Source organism: Gobius niger (assembly GCF_951799975.1).
Source record: "Gobius niger genome assembly, chromosome: 23".
Classification (NCBI taxonomy): Eukaryota; Metazoa; Chordata; class Actinopteri; order Gobiiformes; family Gobiidae; genus Gobius; species Gobius niger.
In genome coordinates, this window is record NC_136874.1 from 7027562 (window position 1) to 7054612 (window position 27051).

A 27051-nucleotide genomic window follows, 5' to 3' on the forward strand; every position below is an offset into this window, starting at 1 on the left:
GAATCTTCCCGGTTTCGAACGCACAGGTGTGTGTCTCCATGGCAACCGCGGCGTCTGATGGTCTGATGGTCTGATGGCGCGACTGTGATACAGAACTTGTTCTTTTCCAGGTTGTTTTATCATTAATGCTTGAATGAAAAATTACAATGGCAATGACGCCTTTAGCTTTGTTTTAATGCGCTTCTTTCACAGCGGGAACACATGTAAGTGAAAGTTTTCTTCGTTTAAACAGTTTAATGAAGAAGTGCGTCCGGTGGAACCTAGCTTAGCCTAGCATAGCATCTCCTTATTTTATTTGTTGACATCGTGACATGTTGGTCAGAGTTGGCATGGCCTGTCGTCCTTTTGTTTCTGTAAGGGGAATGAACTTTATTGGGCGTGGCAAAGTACCCAACTTTTACATGTTTTGGGTAAATAGCGGTGAATGTTTCGACAACATGACCTGCTTTGGTTGATTTGCCAAAAGATATTGAACTTTATGTTCGTTATGTACTTGTTTGATAAGTAAACACACACGAAATACGATCTCACACACGTTTCAGCTCTTATATTCATGCCAACGTGCTCTTACTGTTTTTATATATTCTTATTTTTTTAATATAAGATATAGCTAAGTCCATAAGCATGTTTTGACTGTATTAGCACAATGTAAAATATGAAATTCTGTATCTATACAGGTAATGAAATTTTGTTTATAGAGCACAATTTACACTTAAAGTAAAAAAACAACAACTAGGTAACACTGTATAATAACTACACCTTATTTAGCCTTAATAAATGATGAGTTAACACTTAATTCATCATGAACAACTCATTAGTTAACACTACTACTACTACTACTACTTAAACACTTAACCTCTTAACTCCCGCCTGAACCGAGAGGATCTTTTTCCTCATGTCATCAGATCTTTTTTCCATAATTTTTTTGTTTGGTATTCAACTTATTTTTGTAACTTTTTTGTCATTTTTTTGTCACATTTTTTGTCACATTTTTGTCATTATTTTGTCAAATTTTATCACAATTTTCTTTCATTTTTTTGTCACATTTTTTTATTTTTTTGTCAAATTTTTATCACATTTTGGTAATTTTTTCGTCAATTTCTTGTGAAATTTTTGTGAAATTTTTGCCACTTTTTCATCCATTTTTCGTCACTTTTTCGTCAATGTTTTCTCACTTTTTTGTCACATTTCCATCATTGTTTTCGTCTCAGTTTTGTTGCTATTTTCACAGCTTTTTTCCAGAAGCTTTTGGACTGGGGTAAAGCCAAACTGGAGAAAATGTGCTCGGTTCAGGTGGGAGTTAAGGGGTTAAAAACTACTTAACTACTACATTTAATGCCTAACTCATAATGAATCGTTTTTCATGCTTGACCTATTCCTTTGTTAAGTAGTTATTAAGTGTTAGTCACACTCAACTAATGCATTGTTCATGATTAATTAACTGTTAACTCATCATTTACAAAGGCTAAATAATGTGTAGTTATATGAAATGTTGCCAATATGTGATTGCATTCTTTCATGTCATATGCACAGCCATATGTTTTCAATCTGGAATTAAACATAGTCAGTCAGCACTTTGCCCCTTTTGCGTTAATTAGATATCATTTGAATACAGTAAAGGTCTGTATGTTCTTTTAACTGAAGTCAAGTTCATCATTTATCTGAACCCCATAAATAATTCTTTTATTCAGCCGGCGGACTGTAGTTCAAAAGTCTTTTCATTCCCCATCTCTTCTCTCTCCCGCAGCCCTCTGTCGTCTCTCTGAGGAGCCGGCTCAGCTGACCCCTCTGCAGGATGGAAGTGGCCCTGCCTGGCCCCGTCACGGTCTCCCAGTCCCCGCGGAGGGGGAGCCCGCTGCCTCTGAGGCCGCTGGTGGAGGACGAGAGGAGCCGCAGCAACACCCCCTATCATTTACTCGAATCAAGTAAAAGAGATTCCCCCTAAAGACACCATAATGTGGCAAAGGGCACAGGGGGAGCATGAGAGATGGATTGTATTGAATAAACATGATGCTAAGTTAAAATGAGAAAGAATGTCTGAGTAAAAGCTGCTTTAGATACAGACGGCATCGCGTCATAGAAAGGGGCGGGGTTTCGCCAAGGGGGAAAACTGAATTTAGAGAAACCATACCATACCAACTTTATTTATAAAGCACTTTAAAAACTGTACAGTTGGCCAAAGTGCCGCACACAGAAACAGACAAATATTTACAGTAAAAAATATGAGGTAAAAAGTACAACACAACAGCAGCAACATCAATTTGCGTTAAACGCCAGAGAAAAAAGGTGCGTTTTTAGGAGAGATTTAAAAACAGGAAGGGACTGTGCCTGTCTAATCTCTAATGGCAGCTGGTTCCACAGCCGCGGGCAAACACCATTTTCCACTCTTTTTAGCCATTTTCTGGTGGAATATGAACTTATTTATCACATACAAATAAAGTCAAATCTAAATCGGGTCTGTATGGATGTTTTTCCACAGCAGATTGTTCGGTAGAAGTGGAAAAACGTCAGTCGTAGCTTGCGCTTTCTAGGGTTAGCATTAGCACGATGCTAATATGTAGCTGTTGAACCACTCCCCATGTCTTTGTATCTTTATTGGGTAGAAAACTATATCAATAACTCAGCATTTGTTAAAGGGACTAGATGCAAGTTGGCCATTTTAAACTCAATACTGCCACCTCAGGTCATACATGTAACTACACCTTTTATATTAATCTCTTTTAGAGGCAGATGTGGTGAACTGGTCTGGGCTCATTCTACACATTAGGACATTGCTGGAACATGAAGGGGGAGGAAAATGCTTGTTTTAACATTTTAAACTCCGTATAGTCACTTTAAAGTAGTTTTTGAATAATTAGAGAAAGTTTAGATTTTTCTCCAAATTGTTTCCCCCTTAACTGTTTTCAGACATGACCATATATGGAGAGATTCCTGAGATGCCATCTGTATCTATGTGTTAATTTATATGTGAGTGTCTTCTTGTGTTTTTGTAGAGTTTTATGGCAAACTGAAAAGCAACAGTCTGATCCAAGCCGAGCCGGCGGAAGTTCATTTCAGTGGGTTTGAGCCGGGAAAGAAATACTGGAACACACTGGTGAGAGAAAGAGCCGCCAACTGTTGGAAACCCTCCCTTCGAAATGTCCCTCTTCTGTGTTCAAGATCAATATCGATGTTCAGAAGCTACCTATTTCTAATGTTCACACACGAGTGGCTTTCGTTGAACGCCGGGCAATTCTTGGAGGCTTATGAGGTTTGATGTTTTGTTGAGATGGCCGTTTAGCAATCACAAGGTGCCTTGGGACATTGTCTTCACCGAAAGTCACTTTAGAGTACAAACGGTATAAGAAAGTATCACAGAAAGAGAAAAATACAAACATTGCAAAACAAATGAAAACTATTATTAGTACTTATAGCTTATTTTTATAGCTATAATCCTTTTCCAAGCTTGACTAGTTTGTTTTACTCCGCCGTAAAGCCCAAATGTTGTTGCTTCATGTGTAATAATAAGTATATTCTGAACATCCCTATAATGCAAAGTGGTGATGCTCCTATACATCTCACTTAATACATCTGAGCCCAATTGAATTACTGGGAATGGGCAGCGATTTTTACCCACTCTGCGCTTGATGAAGCATGAAACTGCATGTCGAGCATATGGGGGAATGTTTTTTTTTTTCCCTTCACTCACCTGATTGGGCAAGTGATTCTTTATCTCTCTCTTTCCCCCTCAGCAACTCATCAACGTCTCCACCGAGGTTATGAATATTCACATCCTCCCCACTCAGACCAAGTACTTTCAGACCACTGTTACCAAAAAGGTGAGGCTAAGTTTTCTAATTAGAACATTGACCCGGGTGCAACTCTGAGTCATAAAAAAAAGTATAAAATCGTTGTTTCTGATGATTCACCCTCTAGCATCGACTCGTTCCCGGCCTCGCGTACACCGTCAAGATCCAGTTCTGCCCCGATGAGTGGCGCTACTTCTACGACTGTGTTCGGGTGCACTGCAAGGTAAAGATAATGCTCTCTCTCGTACAAGCACAGAACAAAACTAGATATTCCCCAGCCTGAGAAGTTGTTCTACATCTCTGTTTAAAATTGCAATAAAAGACCATTTACTTGCCAGAGGTCTCTTAGCTTTCCTAGTCCTTCTGGTTTACAACAAATCATTTTTCCCTGCTCCATTGTTTACACAGATAATGCTAGATTTCATGTGGACTCGGATTCTTGCGCTGTTTGAGAAGGCAGCCTGAAAAAATGAGTTTATATGCAGATTTATTGGTGCTGCGGGATAAATAATGGACCTTGACACGTGTATAAATAGTCAGTGAGATGATTTGCAGATTTTGCTTCTGGATATTTTTACAACCTGGAAACCAGAGCAAACAAGCGTTCCCCCTTTTTTGTGTGATTAGCTTTAAATGAAAAAAACAACAATGTGCCAGTGCTGTGAGCAGGCTCGACTTTCCAAACTTGTGACTTTGATGGAAGCGGGACAGTCTCCACGGAGATGATGCCCTGCTTCGACCACAGTTAGCCAAGCATAGGTTGAAATACATTAGGTCCTTTATTGGAGGTTATTGGACACTGACAGGAAGTGACATAGATACAGACGGCATCTCTGGATTCGGCCATATATGGTCATGTTTGAAAACAGCTAAGAGGGAAAACAATTTGGAGAAAAATCTAAATGTTCTCTAATTATTCAAAAACTACTTTAACAAACACTGAATTATGAATATAGTTTTCTACTAAATAAAGATACAAAGACATGGAGAGGAGCAAAGTGGTTCAACAGCCCATAAATACATAAATAGCAGAGAATGCTAACATGATGCTACATGTTAGCATCGTGCTAATGCTAACGCTAGCTACGATTGCCGTTTTTCTGCTTCTACTGAACAATCAGCTGTGAATAAACATCCATATTGACCCAATTTAGACTTGACTTTATTTGTATGGCTAAAAACTGTGAATAACTGTGTTTCCCAAAAGATTATATTTCCCCCCTCGGTGAAGCCACGCCCCCTTCTATGACACAATGCCGACTGTAGATAGAGGCAAACAATTTTAATCTGTTTCCGTGCCAACCATCACAAATAAAGCTCTTCTTCTTCTTTTTCAACGGTAAATGAGTCAAACTGCTATGGAACTTTAACTATGTCACTTCCTGTCAGCAGCTTAAAGATTGAAATAAAAATAACTTTTCTGCCCAACATTTGTTCATTGAATTCCTGTCATGCGCTTAAAAGCCTAAAATCAGCGGGGACAAAACTATCAGTCGCAGTACTTGTAAACTCTATCTACATAATATCCTTGTCTCCATTGCTCACTGGCTCATGCTTGTCTTTCTTGTCCATTGGCCCGTCTCGCTCCATCTCTCAGGGCGAGGAGAACCTGTTAATTCCAGTTCATGCTTACCCTGTCATCGATGACCTGCACATCCCTCCGCGCATCGACCTCCCAGCCGCCGCGCTCCAGCAGAGGTGTGTGCCTAAGATGCTTCCTGACCCCGTGTGCCCCCCCCCCCCCCAGGCTTCCCCTGTCTCTTCCTATTCCTCAATACAACCAACCCAGCTCCCCCTTCGCCCCATCCGTGTCAACTCATCAAAAAATAATCTCTGTCTTGTTTTTTTCTTTCTTTTTTTTCTGCTCTTTCCTCGCAGCGTTTCTCATGCTATTCCCCTGAGATGCAGCTGTCCCATCGACTTTGAGTTCCAGGTCTTTGTTATCGAGCCAAGCCAGGCCTTCTCCATCCGCCCGCTCGCTGGTATGAACACGTCGCATTCACACTGCATTGCATTCCCAGTGACAACAGACGGCCGAGTGCTGGGGTTTCAAAATTGTTTTGGTCTGTTGTGTTAAATTGAGACGGGAGCAGGGACTATTCTTTTTCACTCCACAACATGCCTTTTCCAAATAAAACAGATAAATGTATAGCTATAGCTCTTGAAAGTGTTGAATACAAAAGACTATTATTAATGACGAACCAACATTATACACTCCTATCTCCCTGTTTCAGCTCTTTCTATTGCACTACTTACCAAATGTTTTGCCTTTCTGAAAAATGCCTCTCCTGTAAATGCCTCTCCGGCCTGGGAACCATCACAACACAAAGCGGAACAAGCTCTCAAATACTGTCCACGAGAAACAAATGTGCTACTTACTCGGAAAGGCCACTCTCTCCAGCTGTTTGTTATTCTCTGTGAACTCGCGCACAGCTATTTTTATGTGCGCTTTTTTTACGACTCGTTTCCCGCTTATTGCAGGTGTCATCCCCGCCAACGGTCAAGTGGACATTGTCGTAACCTTTACCCCCCTGCAATACGAGACGACTCAAGTCACTTTTAAGCTGGTGGTTTCACAGTTCAACACCAAGCCTTTTCTATGCACCGTTTCCGGCACGTCTAACCCCTACGTGGCCATCAGGTAAGACAAATTAACCATTAAAACATCATTATTTTGTTGCTGAACTCGCTGGGAGCGCAGTCTCACCTCTCCCCCAGAAAACAGCATTTGTTTTGCAGCTGCTACAGAATCTAATGTTTAATTCTTTTCCCACGAGAAAAAACGGGCGCTGCTATCCATCACGCAGCCAGCAGCCCCATCCTCATCACTGTCTTCGCCTTATCTCGGCCAAAAGTTAATAATTTATGAAAGTAGCTAGCGCAGTGATATCAAGATAGATATGCTTCCCACTTTTTCTCTTTTTTTGCATATAAAACATTCCTTCTCTTGTTGCCGTAGAAACTAAAAATGCTGACATATTTTCTGCCAGTTTGTTCTCATAAGATATTGAGATTCAAGAAACCGAAGTTTGATAAAGTTGAAAATACAGAGTTGGATATTTCCCAGACTGTAATAAATCATCCCAATGTACAAAGCAGCAGTAAATCCAGGCTTTTAGCTCATGTTGACAGCGTGTCAAAGAGATAGAAAGGCAATACTTAAGAGGATTAGTCATGTGAAGCATGCGTCATTCATGGGTTTTATTTAACAGTAAATCTTCTGAAGAATATCTCAAAGAGAGAAAGGGCCTCGACCAAGGCATTAGCTCTATCTCGCAATGATTAAGATGTGCTTATAATCAAGCTGGAGCAGAAAACAAATCCATCATGCATCGCTTGACCGGCCTCTTGTGGCTGGAGTTGGTATAGATACGGACGGCATCTCTGGAATCGCTCATTATGGTCATGTTTGAAAACAGTTAAGGGGGAAAACAATACAAAAAAAACTTTCTCTAATTATTCAAAAACTACTTTAACAAACGCTGAATTATGAATATAGTTTTCTACTAAATAAAGATAAAAAGACATGGGGAGGAGCAAAGTGGTTCAACAGTCCTTAAATACATTAAAAACAGAGAATGCTAGCATGAACTACATGTTAGCATCATGCTAATGCTAGCTAGCACTTGCGATGACTGCCGTTTTTTCACTTCAACTGAACAATCTGCTGTGAATAAATATCCATATGGACCCGATTTAGACTTGACTTTATTTGTATGAGATAAATAATAATAATTTTGCCAGAAAATGGCTAAGAAAAGTGAAAAACTGTTTCCCAGAACATTCTGTATTCCCTCTTGGCGAAGCCACGCCCCCTTCTATGATTAGACGCCGTCTGTATCTATTTCCAACCTTATCTTGTGATCATTTTATCCCCCACCTAAATTGAGCTATTTTTTTCCAAAAAATTCCAAAAGAGCGACATATATACGGGCGGCACGGTAGCACAGCGGTTAGTGCTTGTGCTTCACAGCTAGAAGGTCCGAGTTCGATTCCCACCAAGGACGGGGCCTTTCTGTGTGGAGTTTGCATGTTCTCCCCGTGTCTGCGTAGGTTTCCACCGGGTACTCCGGTTTCCCCTACCACTAAAAACATGTACAATAGGCCAGGATGTATGAGAGTGTGTTTGCGCATGGGGATGAAAATTAGCCTAAGGCTACAATCCGGTGTGGCTTGTTCATTAACTTGCACTGTCCCGACCAAATAAACAACTCAAAGAGTAACGTAAGTAAACGTGCCGAAAACACAACAAAAAAAGAGATAAAAAAGAAATGAAAACTTGGCATCAATGGGGCAAAAAAGTTATTCAGTTTTGCTTGTCTTAACTTTCAAATGAGATGGTACGTTGGCCAAGCTCTCCATGTGTTTTCTTTTTCATCTCAAAAACATCGAGACACACATGCCCCTCCCCTCCACCTGAAAACATCAGATTCTAAAATGTTGTGAACTCTTTGGCATTGATAAAGCTGATCGAAAGGCTCCCCACCTGCTTCACTAAATGAATTACGAAAACATCTATTTCCGTCCTCGCTAATCTCCATAATTGTGTCCTGATTGGAGTGGTTACATGTATTTAAAGAACATTTTTTCTGGTGATTACAGCCAGGTGGAGAAAAAGTTGGAACATAAAGATATTGCCAAAGCGCCTGCACCTGCCTCTCAAGCGGCCCCCCGATCCAAAACGTGGTCGAGCAAAGTGCCAGTCAAACCCAAGGTAGAACCAGACACCATTTTGAATCTCTGCAAATGAAGTTAATGCATTTATTACTTTTCATTTTCAGAAAGTAAAAGATGTGGAGGTTTCTAAGCCTCAAATGGACATCTTGACACATGGAGGAGTAGCAAAAATGATGATCAGACATACAAATAAACTAAACTCCAAAGCATTGAAGGAAGGTACACCGTGTAGTACCAATTAATTACAAACAAACATATATTTTGAAGTGATGCGATAATAATACTTGGCCCAATGCACTTGTGGTCTGGCAGTTTTATATAATTGTTCCCATTCATTTTAGCCGCGTCCTTGGGGAACACAGAAGCCACGCTGAGCCGCCAAGTCAAGGAGGCCCTTTTCCTCCAAAAAGTCGCAGAGAATGAAAGAAAAAGGCAAGAGCGCTGCCGGCAATGGTGAGTCCGAGATCATAAAAAGCCCATAAAACGACCGATATTTTAAATTAAGCTGTAAAAACGTCTATATTTCACAGGCAGGTTGACCACGTGGGGGAGGACCCGGTGTGTGGGGAGCGGCGGAGAGAGGTTCTGGAGGAGAGAGAGGTGGCCCGGCATCAATACATGGTACGTTAAACAGTAATTGATTAAACTTATTTAATGACTTGGTTGTAGGGGACTTTATAGGGAAAGACAGCTTATTTCTGTGCATTGACTTTTGCTGCTACTACTACTATTACTACGACTGCTGGCATTGCTGGTGGCCAGTACTACAAGCTATATGATGTGATTGTGACTGTGTTTGACATGTGTAACCCATTCTATTGTTGCCATTTGCTGGGGGGGAGTCAGGGAGGGGACTCGGGGATCTGGCAACCCAAAAGTTCCCAGATTTTGCAATCCCTCCAGCTGCCCGGTACTTCAAGCCATGTGATCCGATTGTGTGTTTAGTCCTTGCAAAGTTTGACATGTGTAGCCCTTTCCATTGTTGCCATTGCTTGAAGTACCAGCTGCCCGGTACTTCAAGCAATATGATCCAAAAGCATAACAACGCCGCCCAAGAAGTGACTTCCTTTTTCGATCCAGCACGCTAAAATAAAAGCACACAGCTCGTCGCATTGATTAGTTCAGCAGGTACAAGTATATAATAAAATACACACATTTTAAGTGTTAGTCTGTTAATAGTTAGGCAGAAAGAAAGTTGAACGAATGAATTAGGTGGTGCTTTTATTTTGGCGTGCTGGATCGAAACAGGAAGTCACTTCTTGGGCGCCGTTGTTTTGATTTGAAGTTACGCACAGAGTCAATTGTGTGTGTAGACTTTGTACTTCAAGCAGTATGATGTGATTGTGTGTTTAGACTTTTCAAAGTATGACACCCATTCCATTGTTGAGATAAGGTGTGTTGACGACAGGCAATATTACTACTACTACTACTACTACAACTACTACTACAACTACTACTACTACTATTACTACTACTACTATCATCATTCCAAAGCTACCATCAGTGACTACTACCGCCGGCTAGTACAGTTTTCACCATATCTACTGCGACTTATGCCTCTGCTGCTTCTACTGCTTGTACTACAACTACTTCTACTACTACAAAAAACTACTGCTACTGAGCAAATGAAAAGCAAAATATCAAAATGCTTTAAACCAAACTTTGAGACAAGAAAACCTCCACTCTCTCTGTTATCACTTTGTCATGTTTCGCGGTTTATTTCCTTTGACGTTTACAGAATACTTTTCAGCGCACTTCACTGTCGCCATTATTGCAACCACCGCGCGGTCTTATTGCACCTTTAAAAATACGACAGGCACCGGCTTTTACGAGCGGATTTATTGGGACGGGCAGCCCAAACGCGCCGACTCAGCCAAACGCGTGTCACTTTTTGAATTGTTGCCTCGGTGTTTCCTCTAAAAAGTTATTCAGTTAACAAAGCTCTCATCCGCGCTCCCTCCCTCATCTCCATCTCCGGCCCACCTGCAGCCTTTATATCGTGCAGGCGGAAATGTGGCAGACACTTTCCTCTCTGAGCTGCGGGTTGCATCAGGTGTTTTATGGGAACTCTGCTCTTTTATAATAGGATGATCCTGCCTCGATGACAGCTAAAAAATATTATACACAAATTTATGTTCGATAGGATTCTCTAATAATGCCATAAAGCTGTCACGGTGCACTTCATAATAGAGATATAACGTCTTTGCTGACAGGTGATCTTTTAGAATTGTCTCTGTTGTGTTGTCCCCAGTGGGTGAGGAAAGCGCTCCTCTTTGGTCCTCATGGCAGGGAGCTGTAATACCGCCCCCTTGTGGCCAGGGGCGACTCCAAGAGACACTCAGTAAAACAGGATTCCAGTATAGCTTTGGACTTCGTTTAAACTGCTTAAAAGTGTTTTTTTCTTTTTCTATAAATTGCCGTGACCCATGTGACAACGCTGGGGTAGGTGTCGTATTTTTAACCACGCTGTTTTTTTTAATGTAAGAAATAAAATGTTGAAGCCTAAATTAATGATTGACAGGCCCTGGAGCGCTGTGGAAGCTCGTAACCGGTCTGGGCTTCCCGCCTTTTCCCCTTTTTAAGGAACAGGCTTCGTAGGAGGAGATTGAGCAGCCTTGTTAGCTTCACAGACCACTCGGGATCATTACTATGAATGGGGCTGAATGGAACACCGGTTATCTCTTCTATCATATATCTATGGACGTCCCTTTGTTGAAACACATGCAGGCTCATCCCACCTGAACCGAGTGTGTTTTCCCCAGTTCAGCTTTACCCGAATCTAATAACTAGGCCAATGTAATGCCTCATTTGAAAGCTAAGACCTACAAAACTGATGTAAATGGATCTTTTTCCTTGTGTTGTTGCCATGTTGTCATCATATACTATATATCTTATCTTTCTTCACATTTTTGTCTCTTTTTCGTCACTTTTTCGTTGCATGTTTGTCACCTTTCTGTTAAGCTCTCATCCTCGTTTTTTTGATTAGATCCTGTTTTTACACTTTTTTTTCCAAGTTTTTAGATTCAGGTAATGCCAAACTGGAGAAAAATGTACTTGTGGGAGTTGAGAGGTTAACCTACTCCATGTACCACTGTGTTCTGTACTGATCCTGCTTCAGAGAGCTTTGATTTCTTGACTATTCTGACTGGAGTAATGACAATGTTTCAATTACTATAACTAAAACATTCAAAATGGCTCTTCTATAGACTGTTTTTTTGCTACTGTGGTTCTACTATCTAAACTAATGCGATTTTAAAGGGACTTGCCTGATTCAAGTTGGAATTTGTTGATCATCGTCAACAAAATAGATAAAATTAAACTATAAATGTTAACTTTTTAATTGTTTTTAGGTTCAGAGAGAATCAATAAAAGAAGAAAAAGAGGTTTACTTCGGAAAACCTATCCTGTCAAATGAAAGAGTGGTCTTCGATGTGGGGCAGGTAAGTAGCAGATTATTATTGTTACTTATCATGTGAGTATTTCTTTTTGTCCTTTTCCTTCCAGTCCCCAGACCTCACCCCGCAGTTCCAGTTCCACCCCGGCATAAACTGGGACTTTAAGCGCCGCTGCCTCGATCTCTTCCAGCAGGCGGCCTATAAGGTACTTCTCCTGTACACGCTTCACTACAAGCACACAGGTTTACTTACAAGCGCTGAAATAACAACGTGAGCCCAGTGCACACACTCCCGCGCCGTCTCCGAGGAGCTGTCCCCTTAACCCTTCAACCCAGTCGTGTGGAAATGTGCGCGAAACGCATAGAAGTCGATACAGAAGAGGGGAAAGGGAATGTGGGGAGTTTCTGTATGCTTATGAAACATCCCACACTGGATTAGCCACAGTTACCACGCATGTAAATGTATGTTTTTGACTGTATATTCTAAAAAATGGTGTTGGTTTTTCAGATTGTGATCGGTTGCCGTGTGAATAGACGGTTGGCCTGTCTCAGAAAACTCATCAAAGAAATAAAAGAGGGTCCTACTACGATACAAGAAGGTTCTGCCAATCCCCAATGACATCCTCTGTATCCCTACACTCATAAATCTATTGGTCTTCCTCCATCCCATACCCAGACATTCTCTATATTTCCTTTGTACGCGTCCAAATGATCTCAATCAGCTCATTTCCCAATCTTCCCATACACAGCACCTATCAGTATCTCATTTCTCACATCCACAGATACTTCTCTTGCTGTTACACTATGCTGCGAAGTATGTTTCTCATTTTAAATGCACATCTTTTCTGTTTGCTCCAGATCCAGAGCAGGCAGAGTGTGCAAAGATCTCACCGCCAAAAGTCTTTTCGTTTTCTCACCCCACTTTCTGTGAAGAGGGTGACCCCCCGGTGAGTTTCTTTACTGACTTTGTAAAAGAAAAATGCATAATTTAAATGACAGTGCTTCAAAACTACTATATCAGAATAACCCCCTACTTCACTCCCTACTACTGTATTTAATGCTATGTGTTGCTTAAATAAAGATAGTTAAAAGTGTACTGTACACAAGTGAGACGCAGTTCTATCCCTGGTTTGTGGAATTCCTCCCATTTCTATGTCAATTGTTTCACAGACTTTTCACAAACTATTCTTATAAAATTGCCACTTCACTGTTGTAATTTTGTCTTATTCATTTCTAGGCACTTGCTTTGTCTCCGCTCCCTGTTGTTCCTAATGAATGGACTGTGACGACAAGCATTCCCTTCTTCAAACTAAAAGTAAGCCAGTTTGACTGTGTTTCGCTCTAACAAAGCTTATTCTTGCTGTTGAACCTTCGTTGTGCTGATTTTAGGTTCCCCAGCGTTTTAAACTCATGGGCTACAAACCTGTGTCGACCTTGGAGGCTTTCACTTCCTATGTCCCCACGACTCTGGCCAGGCCGCTCCGCTCTCTGCCTGCCGTAAGTAGCAAAGAAAGCAAAATATTAATAAGAACTACACATACATTTTTCATTTGTTTGTGTTTTTTTTACTAGGAAGAAGAAGCAGAAAAGAGCGCCGCACTGGATCATGGGAGTCAAGTCTTTGAACACGTAAGACTAAAGGCTAAATATAAACAAAGATGATTTAGTTTAATATCAGATACTGTTCATATTCTATCCACTGTGTTATTGACTCATATGGATATCTATTTTTTTCTTTTTGTTGTCTTTTAGGAGGAAAATGGAGAAGAAGTAAAAGCAAAGCCCACAGAAATTAGTTATAAATTCACACCTCCAGACTTTAAGCCGATTCCAGCTCATCCTCTGCGCATCTTTGTAAGATATTTCTCAACTTACAAAACAAAATAAATTTCTACATACGACTATAATGACTTTGTGACCTTACATGTAGAACCCAGCTCCAGGACTCCATGCCCATCACCCGAGTCCGAAATACTTGGAGAGCGACCCAGAATACCACCTGTGCCCGCTGCCAACTTATCACCAACCGTAACTACATTTTTCTTCTTAACCAAACAACAGCATGAGCCCTCCCCTATTAACAGCTAAGACAAAAATGTAGTTTATTATTATATTAAAGTTTATTTTGCCCTTGTGAGGACGTTTACGACTAGTTCCAGACTAGTTCTAAGGTGAATCTCGCCTGAAGTAAGAAAGTAATACTGCCAATGAGATAAGACCCATTGTCTTACCCCATTGGCAAAGAAAATTACTTGAAATAAGGACAAAATGTATTGAAACGAGTGAGAAACGTCTCAAAACAAGTAAAATGATCCGGGTCAAAAGCCCAACTGCATCTTTCCACGTCAAAACATCTCAAATTCTGATTATTATGCTCAAATTGAGACTTTTATACTGATCTAGTTAATTACTTTTTGCAGTTTCGATGTAAGATATGGAGAAAGAACATGCGGTTTCTTCTTTATGTTTTGTGTCAAGTGCAGGGCTTTTTGCAGTCCCTTTTAAATCTGTTGCTTACATCTATGCCAGACCAATCTCTGTGTTTTCTTGTGTGCGTCGGTGTACAATAAAGAGATCCCCTATTAACAGCTAACACAAAAATGTACTTCAAATCATAACAACGCCACCTAAAAAGTGACGTCCTGTTTCGATCCTGCACACCAAAATAAAAGCACCATCTTATTCATTATTTCAACTTTCTTTCTGCCAAACTATAAACAGACAAAGCACTTAAAATGTGTGTATTTAATTATATTCTTGTAATGTTGCAAGTACCTGCTGAACTAATCAATGAGAAGAGCTGTGTGCTTTTGTTTTGGCGGGCTGGATCGAAACAGGAAGTCAGAGTCAATTGAAAAATTGTCGTAATGCTATGTTATTGTGTTTTCATCAGCTAAATGACGTTTCTTTTTGATTTAGAACTCCTGAAGATGGGTCCTCTTACACTCACGACCACCTCATGGACAAGGTAACACTTTTCCTGCCTCCACTTTGTGATTTGTGACCTCCCTGAACTCTGCCTTCTTAACATTCCCCACTCACAGGAGGTCATCGAGGAGATCATGACCTGGAAGAAGGACTTTGGCGCGATACTCTCCGACTGTCTGGCCAAGCACCGCTCTCAAACGCGCCCCGACCTTCCCAGGACGTACGAAGCAACTACCACCACTCTCAAAACATTTTCATCCCCATTTTTCTTCTCCTACTCCGCTATTTTCTAAAGGAGGAAATGGACTTCAAGCAGAGTGATTGTCAACCAAAACGCATCTGCGGTTTGTCTCAGTCTCTCCCAGTTTGTGAGCTTTGGGGGGAGCTTGTGTTTACTCTAGTTGTTTATAGAACGGAGAGCACCGGTTGTTCGCTTCCTCTGTTCTTTGAGAGTGAATTTGAACTTCGAGGGCTTTAATTTGCGAGAATCAGAAGTTTGACTCATTGTTTTGTCAATCATCTTTCGCAGGGGGAGTGACTTGGTAGTGAAAGGTAAAGGGTAGGTCAGGCTATCTAGGCCAGTCTTCTCTTTGCTCATGCTGTCCATAATGATTTATTCAGCCTGTTGCCTAAATGCACAGTAAATAAGTAATGGTTTGTGTTTGTTCCCCATAGGGTGAATGTGGTATGCGGTATATGGTCCTTGTAGTATCCTGTACACATTGCTGTCCAAGATGTCTTAGTTAACTTCAAAAAGATTTCAGCCCCTCTTTGTAAGGTCCAGTTTAGTGTTTGTTCCCTCATGTTGTGAGCGGAGCCTCTTGTGTAACGTGCGCCAGAGGGCACCGCGTAAGTGTAAAAAGGCCACGCGGCGATGACCGGCCTCCCTCACACGGTGCGCGTCGCGGGTGAAGAGATTGAATTTTCCCTTAACAGATGCGGAAAAGGTCAGGCCACAGTTAGAGATGAGAGCGGAGTCTCATCAGGAAATTTACACCCTTTTTATCACATTGACAAGTCACTGCTGGGGCGAGTTGTTTAGCGCTGGTTTTGACCCAAACAAGGACTTGGGATTCGTTTGTTCGACACTGCAAATCTGCAATTAGCACATCTACAAAAAGTAAATATCAAGCATTAAGTTAAATGTCTTGAATTGAGAAAATGTTTCTTGTTTTGAGCAGTTTTCATTCAATTAGACTTTTTTCATGATCTGACCAAGTTTATTTTGCTCTTTTGAGGACGTTTACGACTAGTTCTAAGGTGAATCTCGCCTGAAATAAGAAAGTAATACTGCCAATGAGATAAGACCCATTGTCTTAACCCATTGGCAAAGAAAATTACTTGAAATAAGGACAAAATGTATTGAAACGAGTGAGAAACGTCTCAAAACAAGTAAAATGATCCGGGTCAAAAGCCAAACTGCATCTTTCCACGTCAAAACATCTCAAATTCGGATGATTATGCTCAAATTGAGACTTTTATTAATTACTTTTTGCAGTTTCAATGTAAGATATGGAGAAAGAACATGCGGTTTCCTCTTTACGTTTTGTGTCAAGTGCAGGGCTTTTTGCAGTCCCCTTTTAAATCCGTTGCTTACATCTATGCCAGACCAATCTATGTGTTTTCTTGTGTTCGTCTGTTTGTTTGGTCTTATTATAGATCCGTGTACGATGAAGAGATCCTTCCACTTGAAGCGCCGTACCTCAAAGAGCTGCCGGATGAGCTGAAGCACTTGAAGGACAAACCGTGAGCACACATCCCCCACATTTGTTGACAGAACTGTTTTTTTTTAACTTACCTTGAAAAATGCTGTTCTCATGCTTGTCCACGTCGCACATTTGCGTTCGCAGGCCGACCGAATCTGCAGTTCAGCTCACGCCGGAGATCGTACAAGCGGAGATGATGAAAATGTTCAATAATGAACTGCCAATACCGTCCAGGTCAGCATGTTTTTTATTCACCAGGGAAGGATTGCGCCCCCTAATGACTGGTCCCAGGTGTCCACTCTGTCGTCCCAGTTCACCGATGCTAGTGCTCGTTTCCTGCTCTCACTGGTCTCGACCGTAAGCGACCGTCAGTAGTGGGTGCAGGAGTAGCTGAAACTTAGAAGAAAACTAAGACATATGAATATATAATTACTCAAAAGCCTGACTAGGGCTGTCACTATAATGACTATATCGACTTATTGTTAAATAAATAACAGATGAGCGATATATTTTTGGGCTCGATTTATCGTCTGTACATTTATTAGCATGCCCTCCCTATTTTGTAAAGGTTTGTTTTTTAACTGAAGCAAATTGAGTTACATTATTTTTCATGGTTATTGCAGCTTGTGTGGTATTTTAGGATATGATGAACAAAGGTTTACTGTCATTTTTATGCCCGAGAGTTGACAGTATCTAGTATCGTTAGAGTCAATAATTTTGTTTATTGCGATACTTTCCTGCCGCAATATATCGAACTTCAGATTTGTTATCGTGATAGGCCTAAGCCTCGTCTTCAATTGGTAAGAAATGGTACACTGCTTACTCCACAATGATAAAATTAAATATACTATAAATTCTGCAGATTATTTCATAGTGACCGAAGCATTCAGACTCTTAAGAATACTTCTTGGACATCTTAAAGGAACAGGCCACCATTTTTACAAACTGAGATATGTTCTTGCCTGAGCTTAGACGAGTTCATGTGTACCTGTCTGGTATTTGTGCGTGCCCTCAGTCACGCAAAACAACCAAAGACGTTGTTAGCATTTGGCCTCTCCCAGCATATTCCTATAGCTCCAAACAGGGTGAAGTTGGAAGCGACCACGCTCTTCCACGAGCACAAAGACCAGACAGGTACGCATCAACTTATCTAAGCTCAGGTAAGAACATATCTCAGTATGGAAAAACGCCTGTCCCTTTAAGCAATTATTACAATTATAATGTAAAATGTAATGTAAATTGTTATGTAAAGTTGCGATTTTGACCGCTGTTATATCCTCCTATTGCAGTTCTGAATTGAAGAAGCAGTTGCAAAAACAGTGCAAGAAAGAAGCCAAGAAGTGATTCATTTCAAAGTACGGACGGAGGTACACGGATTCACTGCAGATAGTAAATCTTATTCCATCTGGAAGGGTCTCAAAACCATATGCACAATATCTCTATACTGCGCCGTACGAACGGCTTTCTCCATAAGGCACTTCCACCTACAGCACCCCCCTCTCCCTCTGAGCCCAGACAAAAGCTGCATATCCTATTCTCATCCGCCTCCTCATAGCCTCACTGTACAGCCCTTCAATTAAACATGATACAGTCCTACTCACACGCGAGGTACTGCAGCTCATTTCTGTCAAGCTGTTCCTTCTTCAAGTTAAAAAGGATTTGATGTAGAAATGTTTTTTATTCTATTAAGATTGTATTTTTCTATTTATCCATGTTATTACTGATATAGATAGGTAATGCCTTTATCGATAAATTGGATTGCTGTAGTCAGTGCATTGAGCAGTAGTCGTAGTAGTGAAAGTAATCGCGCTGTTTCCGAAATGTGTGGTTAGATGGATCCACAAACTCCAGTGAAATGGACAGGAACGATCTTTGTATTTGTTGGACTGTACACGATGTCACCAATAGAGGGAGCTCCCACTCTTCCCTCTCCGTTCACTCCAGTGCCACCCATACTGTACAGGGCTATTACTAAGTGTCCATTAACAGCAGAGGGTTGGGAAGAACAGCACAAGTATAGAGCGGCCGTTCAGATGCGATCCCCTGCCCCGGCCCAGTCACCGCGCTCTCACGGAAGGTCACATTGATTAGACACGGGGCTAGGCCTATACTCGTGATTTACTGTCAGGGAGCAGAGAGGAGACGGCAGGGGCTTTTAGAGGACGGGGCACTTTCCACACTTAAGATAAGCGCTGGGAGTCACATGGTGCTTTTTCATTTTGTACATAATAAAATTCAGTAGAAAAGACTTCAAGTTGATTGTCTTACTTTCTGAAATGTTATTCGATAATGCTATGTCTTCAGCATGTAATTCCACTACATTGTTTAACTCAATCAAAAGCTGTTGTATTTGTCTATAACACTAACTTTGATGTATTTTTGATTGATAACAGTGTATTTTTCAAATATTGCACCTGAAATATATTATAAACTCTGACATTACATTTCACAGTGGGGGGGGGGGGTCCCGAGCAATGGGTGAAGAAAGCCATCGGAAAGCTTCAATACCAGCCCATACACCTGCCAAAAACTGCATATAAGCCTGGCTCCAACTTTGTTTATTTCTAAAAAAGGAAAAAAAAATGATGTGACAACGGTGGGCAAGCTATAATATGTTTAACCGCTGTTTTTTTTGTTTGTAGTTTAAGCCTGAGACTTTGATTGACAGGCCCTGGAGGACAGTGGAGGCTTGTTGCTGCTCAACCCGCCTCATGGGGGCGGAGTTTCCTGTCTTTGCCCTTTTATGGAACGTGCTCTGTAGGAGGAGATTGAGTAGCCATCTTGGATATCTCAAATTAAGTAATGAATGTAATTGGTGAGTAGCAATGGCAGTCAGTTAATATTAAGTCTATTATAGGGTTGTTGGTCAGGTGATTTTGGGGAGTGTCCTCAGGGTGTTTCAATTTCCCCCCAAAATATTACTATATTAGGTCGTCCATACTGTATGTGCTCCTTATCAAAGCACCTTTTTTCACTAATAGTGAAATGAATGATAGTATGTTATTCTTCTTGCTCTGTAAAAGGTATAGTTTTAACTTTCCTTTGTCTGAGCCAGTCAAAGCGTACAATCATCTGCAGCATATGTGGTAGCTCGCAGTTATAACAATCCTTGACAAGCAAGAGGGGACAAAAAACAAGTCTATCCCCATATCCTGGCACTTTTCTTTTTCTTCAAACCTAAATCGTCACCGAAACCCATGGACTGGCTCTGTACTATCACTGATGACACAGTGATAACACACAGTACAGTAAGATAATTTATTCAGCACCTGCCAGGTTCAGTAGATTACCCGTTCCTTTCTGCTGCAGTGCATTGTGGGTAAAAGGCGAGCTCTCCAGCCGTCTCATTAGGATGACACGTCCACCTGCCTGACCCGACCCTCCTCAAACTCAACACCGAAAATAGGACACAATCAAAACACGGGGTCAGCCTCTCCTTCAGACGACTCCTGGGACCAAAAGCTGACAATAACCACCAGAACAACGGGAGAAGCTAATAAAAAAAACGAAATTGAACCGTCTCAATTCCAACAGTTATTTAGAAAAAAAGTTTGGACACTTTGGCAGAGAGGCAACACGCCAACACACCTGCAGAACAAGAGGTCCGTCGGGTGGAAGGTGAACGCAGATTTTGAGGAAAAGAAAGTGGAGCAAGGAGGGAAAGAAAAAGCTTTTTGGGGAGGCAAAATGTCTTCAATTCTAAACCGAGAAAGTACTGAGGACTATCTTAACCCGTGATAGTTTTGACAACCTGCTTGAAGTGTTTTTTAGTGAAAATCTTTTGGCGAAAACAGTTCAGAGGCTTTAGTCCTTACTTTTTCATTTTTATTTTCATTATTAGTCAACGAAAATGTCTGGAGATTTGAGCAGCTCTCTCAAAGGCAAGCAACACATACCAAAAAAGTTGATATTGGAGCGACAAAATGCTGAAAATTCTAAATCTTTCTTAAGGGACTATCTTACCAGCCTGGAGACTATTTCAAGACTAGAATTGCCACTGGTCACGGAAATGTCTACGAGACGTTTCCTGAAGATAAGGCGAGAACAGGTTCGATTTCAGCTGAGACCACATGGAGACTTGGAAAAGAGGTCTACGCCGTCTCAAGCAGTTGTGTCGCGAATATTATTTGTTGTCCTCAACCTGTGAGACGTTTCTGTGACATCCCTGCAATGTCTCTGAGATCTGTCGGATACCAAGGAGATCTCAATACGACTCTTTTGAGATCTCCTCGCAGGGACGTCACAGAAACGTCTCACAGGTTGAGGACAACAGATAGTGTTCGCAACGTTGCCTCCAGGAGTCTAAGGCGAGATGGCCTGGAGACTCGCCTTAGGGAACGTCTCGGAGACATCTCTGTGACTAGTGGTGACTCTAGTCTCTAAGAGGTAGGTAAGATAGACAATTTAACTTTTGTGTTGCTGCAATTAAGTTGACTATGTTATTTTATTGGTGAAATTCTCTCAATTACTGGTTTGTGATGGATTGCAAGTAAAATCACTGCAGAAGATTTGAAAACCAATCATTTTGTTTAAATTTTCATTTCACATTGTCTTAACTTTTTTAGAAACTGGCCGTTAGCGGAAAGTGTGGCTTCACCCTGCAGTGTTGTGCCCTTGGAGATATCCATTCTTGCTGGGAAATCTCTCTCTAAAGCCCATGTCTGTCAGGGCTGGAGAGTTTAAGACCGGCTTTGAACAGAATTTTTGCTCACAGCAGCTTCAAGAACAGCCGCAGTACATTTGAAGACCTCTGAAGAGTTTGAGGCAGATTTTTTTCAAATACTTTTCAGCTCGAATGTGTGCTGTGGAGAGTATTTTTCAGGAAGTGCACTTCATGAATGGTGCCTTATGTTCTTTCAGAACGAGGCGTCTCTACTTGGAGAGACTCTGTGACTGACTATGCCAGGAAGCTATGCCGTCTTACAAAAGCTACTATTTGGCACTTCGGGTGAAACTAAATTGTAATGTGGGCATATCACGCATAATTGAGGCTTTAGAACAGGATTACTCAAAAGCGTGAGTGAAGTTTAAGACTACTAAAGTACGTTTTTGATAGGGTATAGCGTGAACATGGGTAGAAACGTGAGAAAGTCCCAGTTCTATCCCAGTAATTGAATTCTCCCTTTTCCCAAGTCACTATTTATAGTCTACTGTCCATTTTTCCCAACTTCTCTCAATTTTTTGCTTGATACTGAATTTAACAATTACAATCCAATTTGCACACCCTTTAGCTTCCACAAAATAGACATTGAAGTTGTATATAGTAGTAAAGTTGACCGCGAGTCCAAGACTTACAGGTCCAGCGCTCGCTTTCGCTTCCATCAACAACTTTTTAAAGCCGTGTGGTCATAAACTATTGAGTGTTCCATCAGAATGTGCAACAGATTTGATGATATTTCATAAGTCTCGATGAGAATATGCTGAGATCTCGCAGTATCTGGGCAGCCCTCCAAGTTATAAACCGGCAGTCTCCAAAGCGCGCGGATAAATAAGTAAAAGACGCTGAAAGGTGAAATTCGGCTTTTCTGATGTGCCCAGATTCATTTTCGAAGGTTCTTAAAGTAGTCGTGTACAATTGTTTTCATACTTACTGCTACTGCTTCAACTATACTGTTTCTCGCCAGCAAACTTTGCTCCTTTGGGGATGCTGCTTCTGTTTGGGACTTCTTCCAAACCTGATTGTTTTGCCTATAGGCCACAGACTGACAGTCGTTTAATGCAGTGCCACAGTTGCAAATTTAAGATCATGTCAGGTGAACCAAAGCAATACCCAGATAACGCCGCTTCCAGGGCTTCTATTGATTGAAGGAAGATCCCTCTAGGATGCTATTCTCGGCCTCTGTTGTGTTGTCTCAGTCTGATGCAATTCTCCGGTTTGGGACTGGAAAAAAAAGGGAAATTAGTCTTTTTTTTTTATAAGCGTGAGCGAAGAGATGAGTCAATAGACAGTCATTTTGCGTTGCCGCGAGCCGTGTCAGGGGTGAGGCGTGACACTGACATTTCGCAAAACACTACAAAGCTGCCAGTGATGAAGGCTATTAAGCTCGATGTGTCTTTGGCGGAGACGGAGACAAGTGCGCTAATTAAGAAAGAAATTGTTTGTTCAAAGGGAATTTTTTTTGAAAGAGCATGGGCAAGTTCGTTAACGCAAAATATGCTGACATTCCGATGAAAGGGTAACACGGCATGACAATGTATTATTTGCTTTAAACCTAGAAAAGCTAGAAAAGCTAGACACCGACAATGCTGTTTTTTGCGGTGGGTCATGAGAGAGCGTTTTGGAAGGGGACTAATGCTTGGAATGGGGTGGGACATTTCTGGGAACTTTCCAGGAAATGTTCAATGGGAACTTGAGCTCAGAAATATGCGGAATTTTCAAAAAATCAAAACTGTCAAAATGCTTTAGAAGAAGAAGAAGATCTTTATTTATATAGCGCCTTTCACAGACATAATCACAAAGCTCTTTACATGAGACAATTCTACATTCACTCCACACACTTTAGTACACATGGCAAGGCATGTTTATTTTTTACTGTGCATTTCGTTCACAAGTCAATGCGCCTTACAAAAGAAGATATGCAAAATTACAATCAGGTTAAGTTTTTTTATTTTTATTATTTCAACTTAAAACCATACATGACAAGACAATTGACATCGACAAAGCATAAAAAAACAAAAACAAAAACACACACAAAACAGACACACACATACACACGCATACACATGCACACACACACACACACATGCATGCACACCACATTCTATGAAATGTACATGGTCTTTTCACTTAATCAAGGAAATATAGAAGGCAAATGTTTAAAAGTAGATAAAAATAAATATAACTAAACAATACAAACTAAAATTATGATTAAATACATACATATTACAGGGAGCTGGTTAAGTTATTAATTAGTTAATTAATCAGGTTAAGTTAAGGCAAAGCACATACATAAAAACATCAAGACATGGGAAATACACAGTACACACAGTCACTTATTGGATTTTCTTCTCGGGAACAGGAAGGATGACTGGCCATTGACCGGGGGGTGGGGCTGAGGAAACGCGTTGAGGTAGACGCAGAACAACGGGGCGTGGAAAGGGAGTTTACAATCTTTGAAAGTCAATGTTATGCAAAATATGAGCCAAAGAGCTCAGTGCTTATTTGGTTTAGCCTTGTGGCTTGGCCTTGAAGGGAAAGTGTAGACTGCAAGGGAGATATAATGGCTCCAGCTGCTTTAACCGCCTCTCAAGAGCAAGAATTCCGGTATCAGTTCATAAATTTGTAATGAATTAGCTTTTACTTGGTCTCAGCATTAGTTCAGTTCTCCAGAGCAGGTAGTTCCCTTGACCCAGAACTTACTTTTAAAACAATGTTCACCTTATTCTGGAAGTTTGCAAGTTCGTGTCTGTTCCTATTAGTTTATAGGAACAGATATACAGTGGGGAAAAAAAGTATTTGGTCAGTTTCACATAGACATTCTATTGGATTTTGGCCAAATACTTTTTTCCCCGCTGTAAAAAGAGTCTGTTCCATTCCCAAAAGCTCTTCTTTGCATCGGCCACAACCTAAAACACTGTGCTAGTGCTCAAAAGAGGGACGGAGATGATTTCTTTGAGACTTTTCATTTCTGCTGTGATAGATATTTCAGTGTATAATTATCAAATCACATTTTTATGCTTCAGTTTATAAAAGCAGTCTTCAGTTGTGTTGATTCCCAGTTTTATCCCATTAATTCGCATGATGAGTTCGCGCCCATAAATTCCCGTTAATTCCCTTGGAAATTGTCCAACGTAGAGAAAATTGCCAGAATTTTGCAGCCCTAACCCGTTGTGTTTGGCTCCCTGTAGTGAAAGCGAAGCAGCGGTATTGTCATGGAAACGAGGTGGTGATGCCCCGCTCTCTGCACCGACACCAGTCAGGTCTGTGGAGGGGCTTTCCTGGCTCATAGGCTTTATTTGACAGGATAACCTAGGAGGAACGGGGGTGGAGAGCGCGGAGAGACAGCCAGCAAATTGTCGGAGCCCGGACTCACAATTATGACGCTGGAGACAGAACGGTGCCCCACGAACAGCACATTTTTCAAAGATATTTTTCATGAATAAAACCCCCTGTCATCATCCAGTTTAGAGCACTGTCCTATTATACAGGTGTACATTGTGCAGTGGAGCGTCGAAGAGGCTATCACCAGCCAACATGGCCGCCTTAAATCCCTGTGACATTTCCGTGGACACAAATACAAATGTTTACTCTAGATTAGAGGGGATAGACAAATAATGAATCCCCGTTCCCAAAAGAGGACAGTGGGCAAGCGTTGCCATCGGATATGGCCATTTCTGAAGGGAAGACGTGTTGACACTGTGCTGCTTTCAAGGATTTGTATTCATTCCCTGTCCTCCATTTGTTGAAGAGGGTCATCAATTTGAAAAGTTAATCTGATTAGGTTTACCATCGCTCCAAGTTGTTGTGGCAGAAACTGTACTCCTTTTATAAACCTCTTAGTGGTTTATAAAAGGCTGAACTTGTGTTGCATGCAATTACAAAGAAGAGTATGTAAATGTACTTCCTTTTTATTATGACATTTTTACATGATGAGCCCACCATAAAATAAATTACTTTGAATCCAAAAAGACTCTTGGATGAGTGAAAAAAAAAAATCTCCATTGTGTAATTGGATGTACAATTTCCCTCTTTGTCTTTTCTGTCAGTGCAGTATTTACTCTCACGAACAATGAGTATAAAAACGTAACATGCTACGACACCTGCAGTGGCGCTTACGGCCTCTAGGGGCATGAGTTACTTAGTTCTGCTTTAAGTATCCAAAGAAGAAGAGAGGAAAAGTTATTTAGCGGCATCAAAAAACATGAAAATTGTGCCCCAGTTATCCCTCTGTACAGCAACACGACGGGGACAAACTCTCTTTCTTGTGAGTCAGTGGTGTTTGACAAAAATATCTGCACAGCTCCCCCTACTGTTCATAGAGTGTTATATTTATCTTTCAAATGTAGTGGAGTAAAAGTAAAGTACACATCCTCAAAAACGCTCAACAACAAAATCAATACTGGGGTTTTGAGTATGGGCCGATATCCGATATTAACCGATACCAAGAGACTTTCTTAGAAGTATTGCTGTGAATGAAAAAGTTGGTCCTCTTTTCTCCATTGTTTGTGAGATCAATAAAGTCTTTTCCCAACAAGATGCTATCAATTATAGACTAGCTCTATGAATAAACTGTAAAACATTAAACAAGAATAACTTGACTTTAATACTAATTAGGCTAATTAGGTATAACTCATATGTTGGATCAGTCATTCTTTAACCTCTTAACCCCCGCCTGAACCGAGCACATTTTGTCCAGTTTAGCTTTACCCAAATTTAAGGGGAGACACTACAGGCAAAACTCATTTTTTTCAGTTTTCAGGTTTTGGGCCAAATTGGTCTCTGAACATATAAGCTTTCACCCGGAAACAGAAAATATGCCTAATCTTCACAATAACATGTTTAAATATTGCGCTGATTCAATGTTCCCCCATAGACTTATATGGGACAATGCAATTTCAAGGGCCTTTTTCTCAAAACACATTTTTCTGTCATTGTGGCGACACTATGTCCACGTCAGTCGGACCTAAAGACTTCACATTTTCCAGCCTTGGACTGAACAATATTTTGAAGATTTTTTCAGAGGGATTTTTTATTATTTAATCCCGAGCCCCATTTATTGAGTTTTAAATGTCAAAAAATAAGGCAAAAATTACATTTTTACAAATTTTTCCACTAAAAAACTGCTTTTTTAAAAACTAAACAAGAAATCCAAAATCCCCTCAGAGAAAGTCTTGGCAACTCATTTATCAATAGAATGAAAGCATACATTTGAATGTAGCTCTATCCATTATTCAGATTTCGTCGCCGAAAAGATGGGAAATTTGGGGCATTTTTAGGCATAAAACACCTTGTTCTTATCTGAAAAGATAAAATAACAGAAAACTTGCAATGTATTTTTTTCTCACATTTATGCCAGTGATCGACAGCAAAAGTTTAAAATTGATATCTGTAAATATAATTGTTTTCCCTATTCACCTGCAGTGTCTCGCCTTAAAAGCTTCGCAACAAAAATGAGATGAAAATGGAACAAAAGAGTAACAGAAAAGTGGCAACAAAATGACAAAAAAGAAATGCCAAAAAAGTGACGTGATGGAAAAAGCTGTGGGGCGTGGTCATGTGATCGACGCAGGTGCTCACGCTCACTTCCGCTTTCTGCGCACCTGCTGCCTGAAGACACGCGCTGACTTAATAATAATAATTAATTAACTTGTACCACAAATTACTTTCTTAAGGCTCTTTACAGTCCAGTTGTTAAGGTATGTTCACAATCTTGTACATATTTCCTTATTCGTCATGCATATTGTTAAGTGCGCCTTGTCATTGAAGCGCACCTGTTGTCTTCACACACCTGGGATAATTAGTGTCTCTTTTCCCTCCCTCTCGTTTCAGTTGTGATTCCGAAGGATGTTCCGGACTAAAGACTAAAGAACACGCGGAATTTCATCACTTATTCCGAGG

The 27051-nt window shown here is 40.8% G+C and overlaps 1 protein-coding gene across 1 annotated transcript; it reads left to right on the forward strand.

Annotated features, from left to right (window-relative positions):
• Positions 1 to 75: 75 nt before the first annotated feature.
• cfap221 (cilia and flagella associated protein 221) lies at positions 76 to 18524 on the forward strand. The gene is made up of 26 exons (XM_079581717.1): positions 76 to 203; positions 1748 to 1925; positions 2994 to 3094; positions 3732 to 3818; positions 3916 to 4011; positions 5386 to 5486; positions 5667 to 5770; positions 6270 to 6429; positions 8391 to 8502; positions 8570 to 8684; positions 8807 to 8918; positions 8996 to 9086; positions 11816 to 11905; positions 11970 to 12065; positions 12368 to 12458; positions 12718 to 12806; positions 13097 to 13174; positions 13249 to 13356; positions 13432 to 13488; positions 13612 to 13713; positions 13790 to 13887; positions 14779 to 14827; positions 14904 to 15007; positions 16447 to 16533; positions 16638 to 16727; positions 17783 to 18524. Exons 2-26 carry the CDS (start codon positions 1796 to 1798, stop codon positions 17835 to 17837), a joined length of 2403 nt encoding a protein of 800 aa, XP_079437843.1. The 5' UTR covers positions 76 to 203; positions 1748 to 1795; the 3' UTR covers positions 17838 to 18524.
• The last annotated feature ends 8527 nt before the right edge of the window (positions 18525 to 27051 follow it).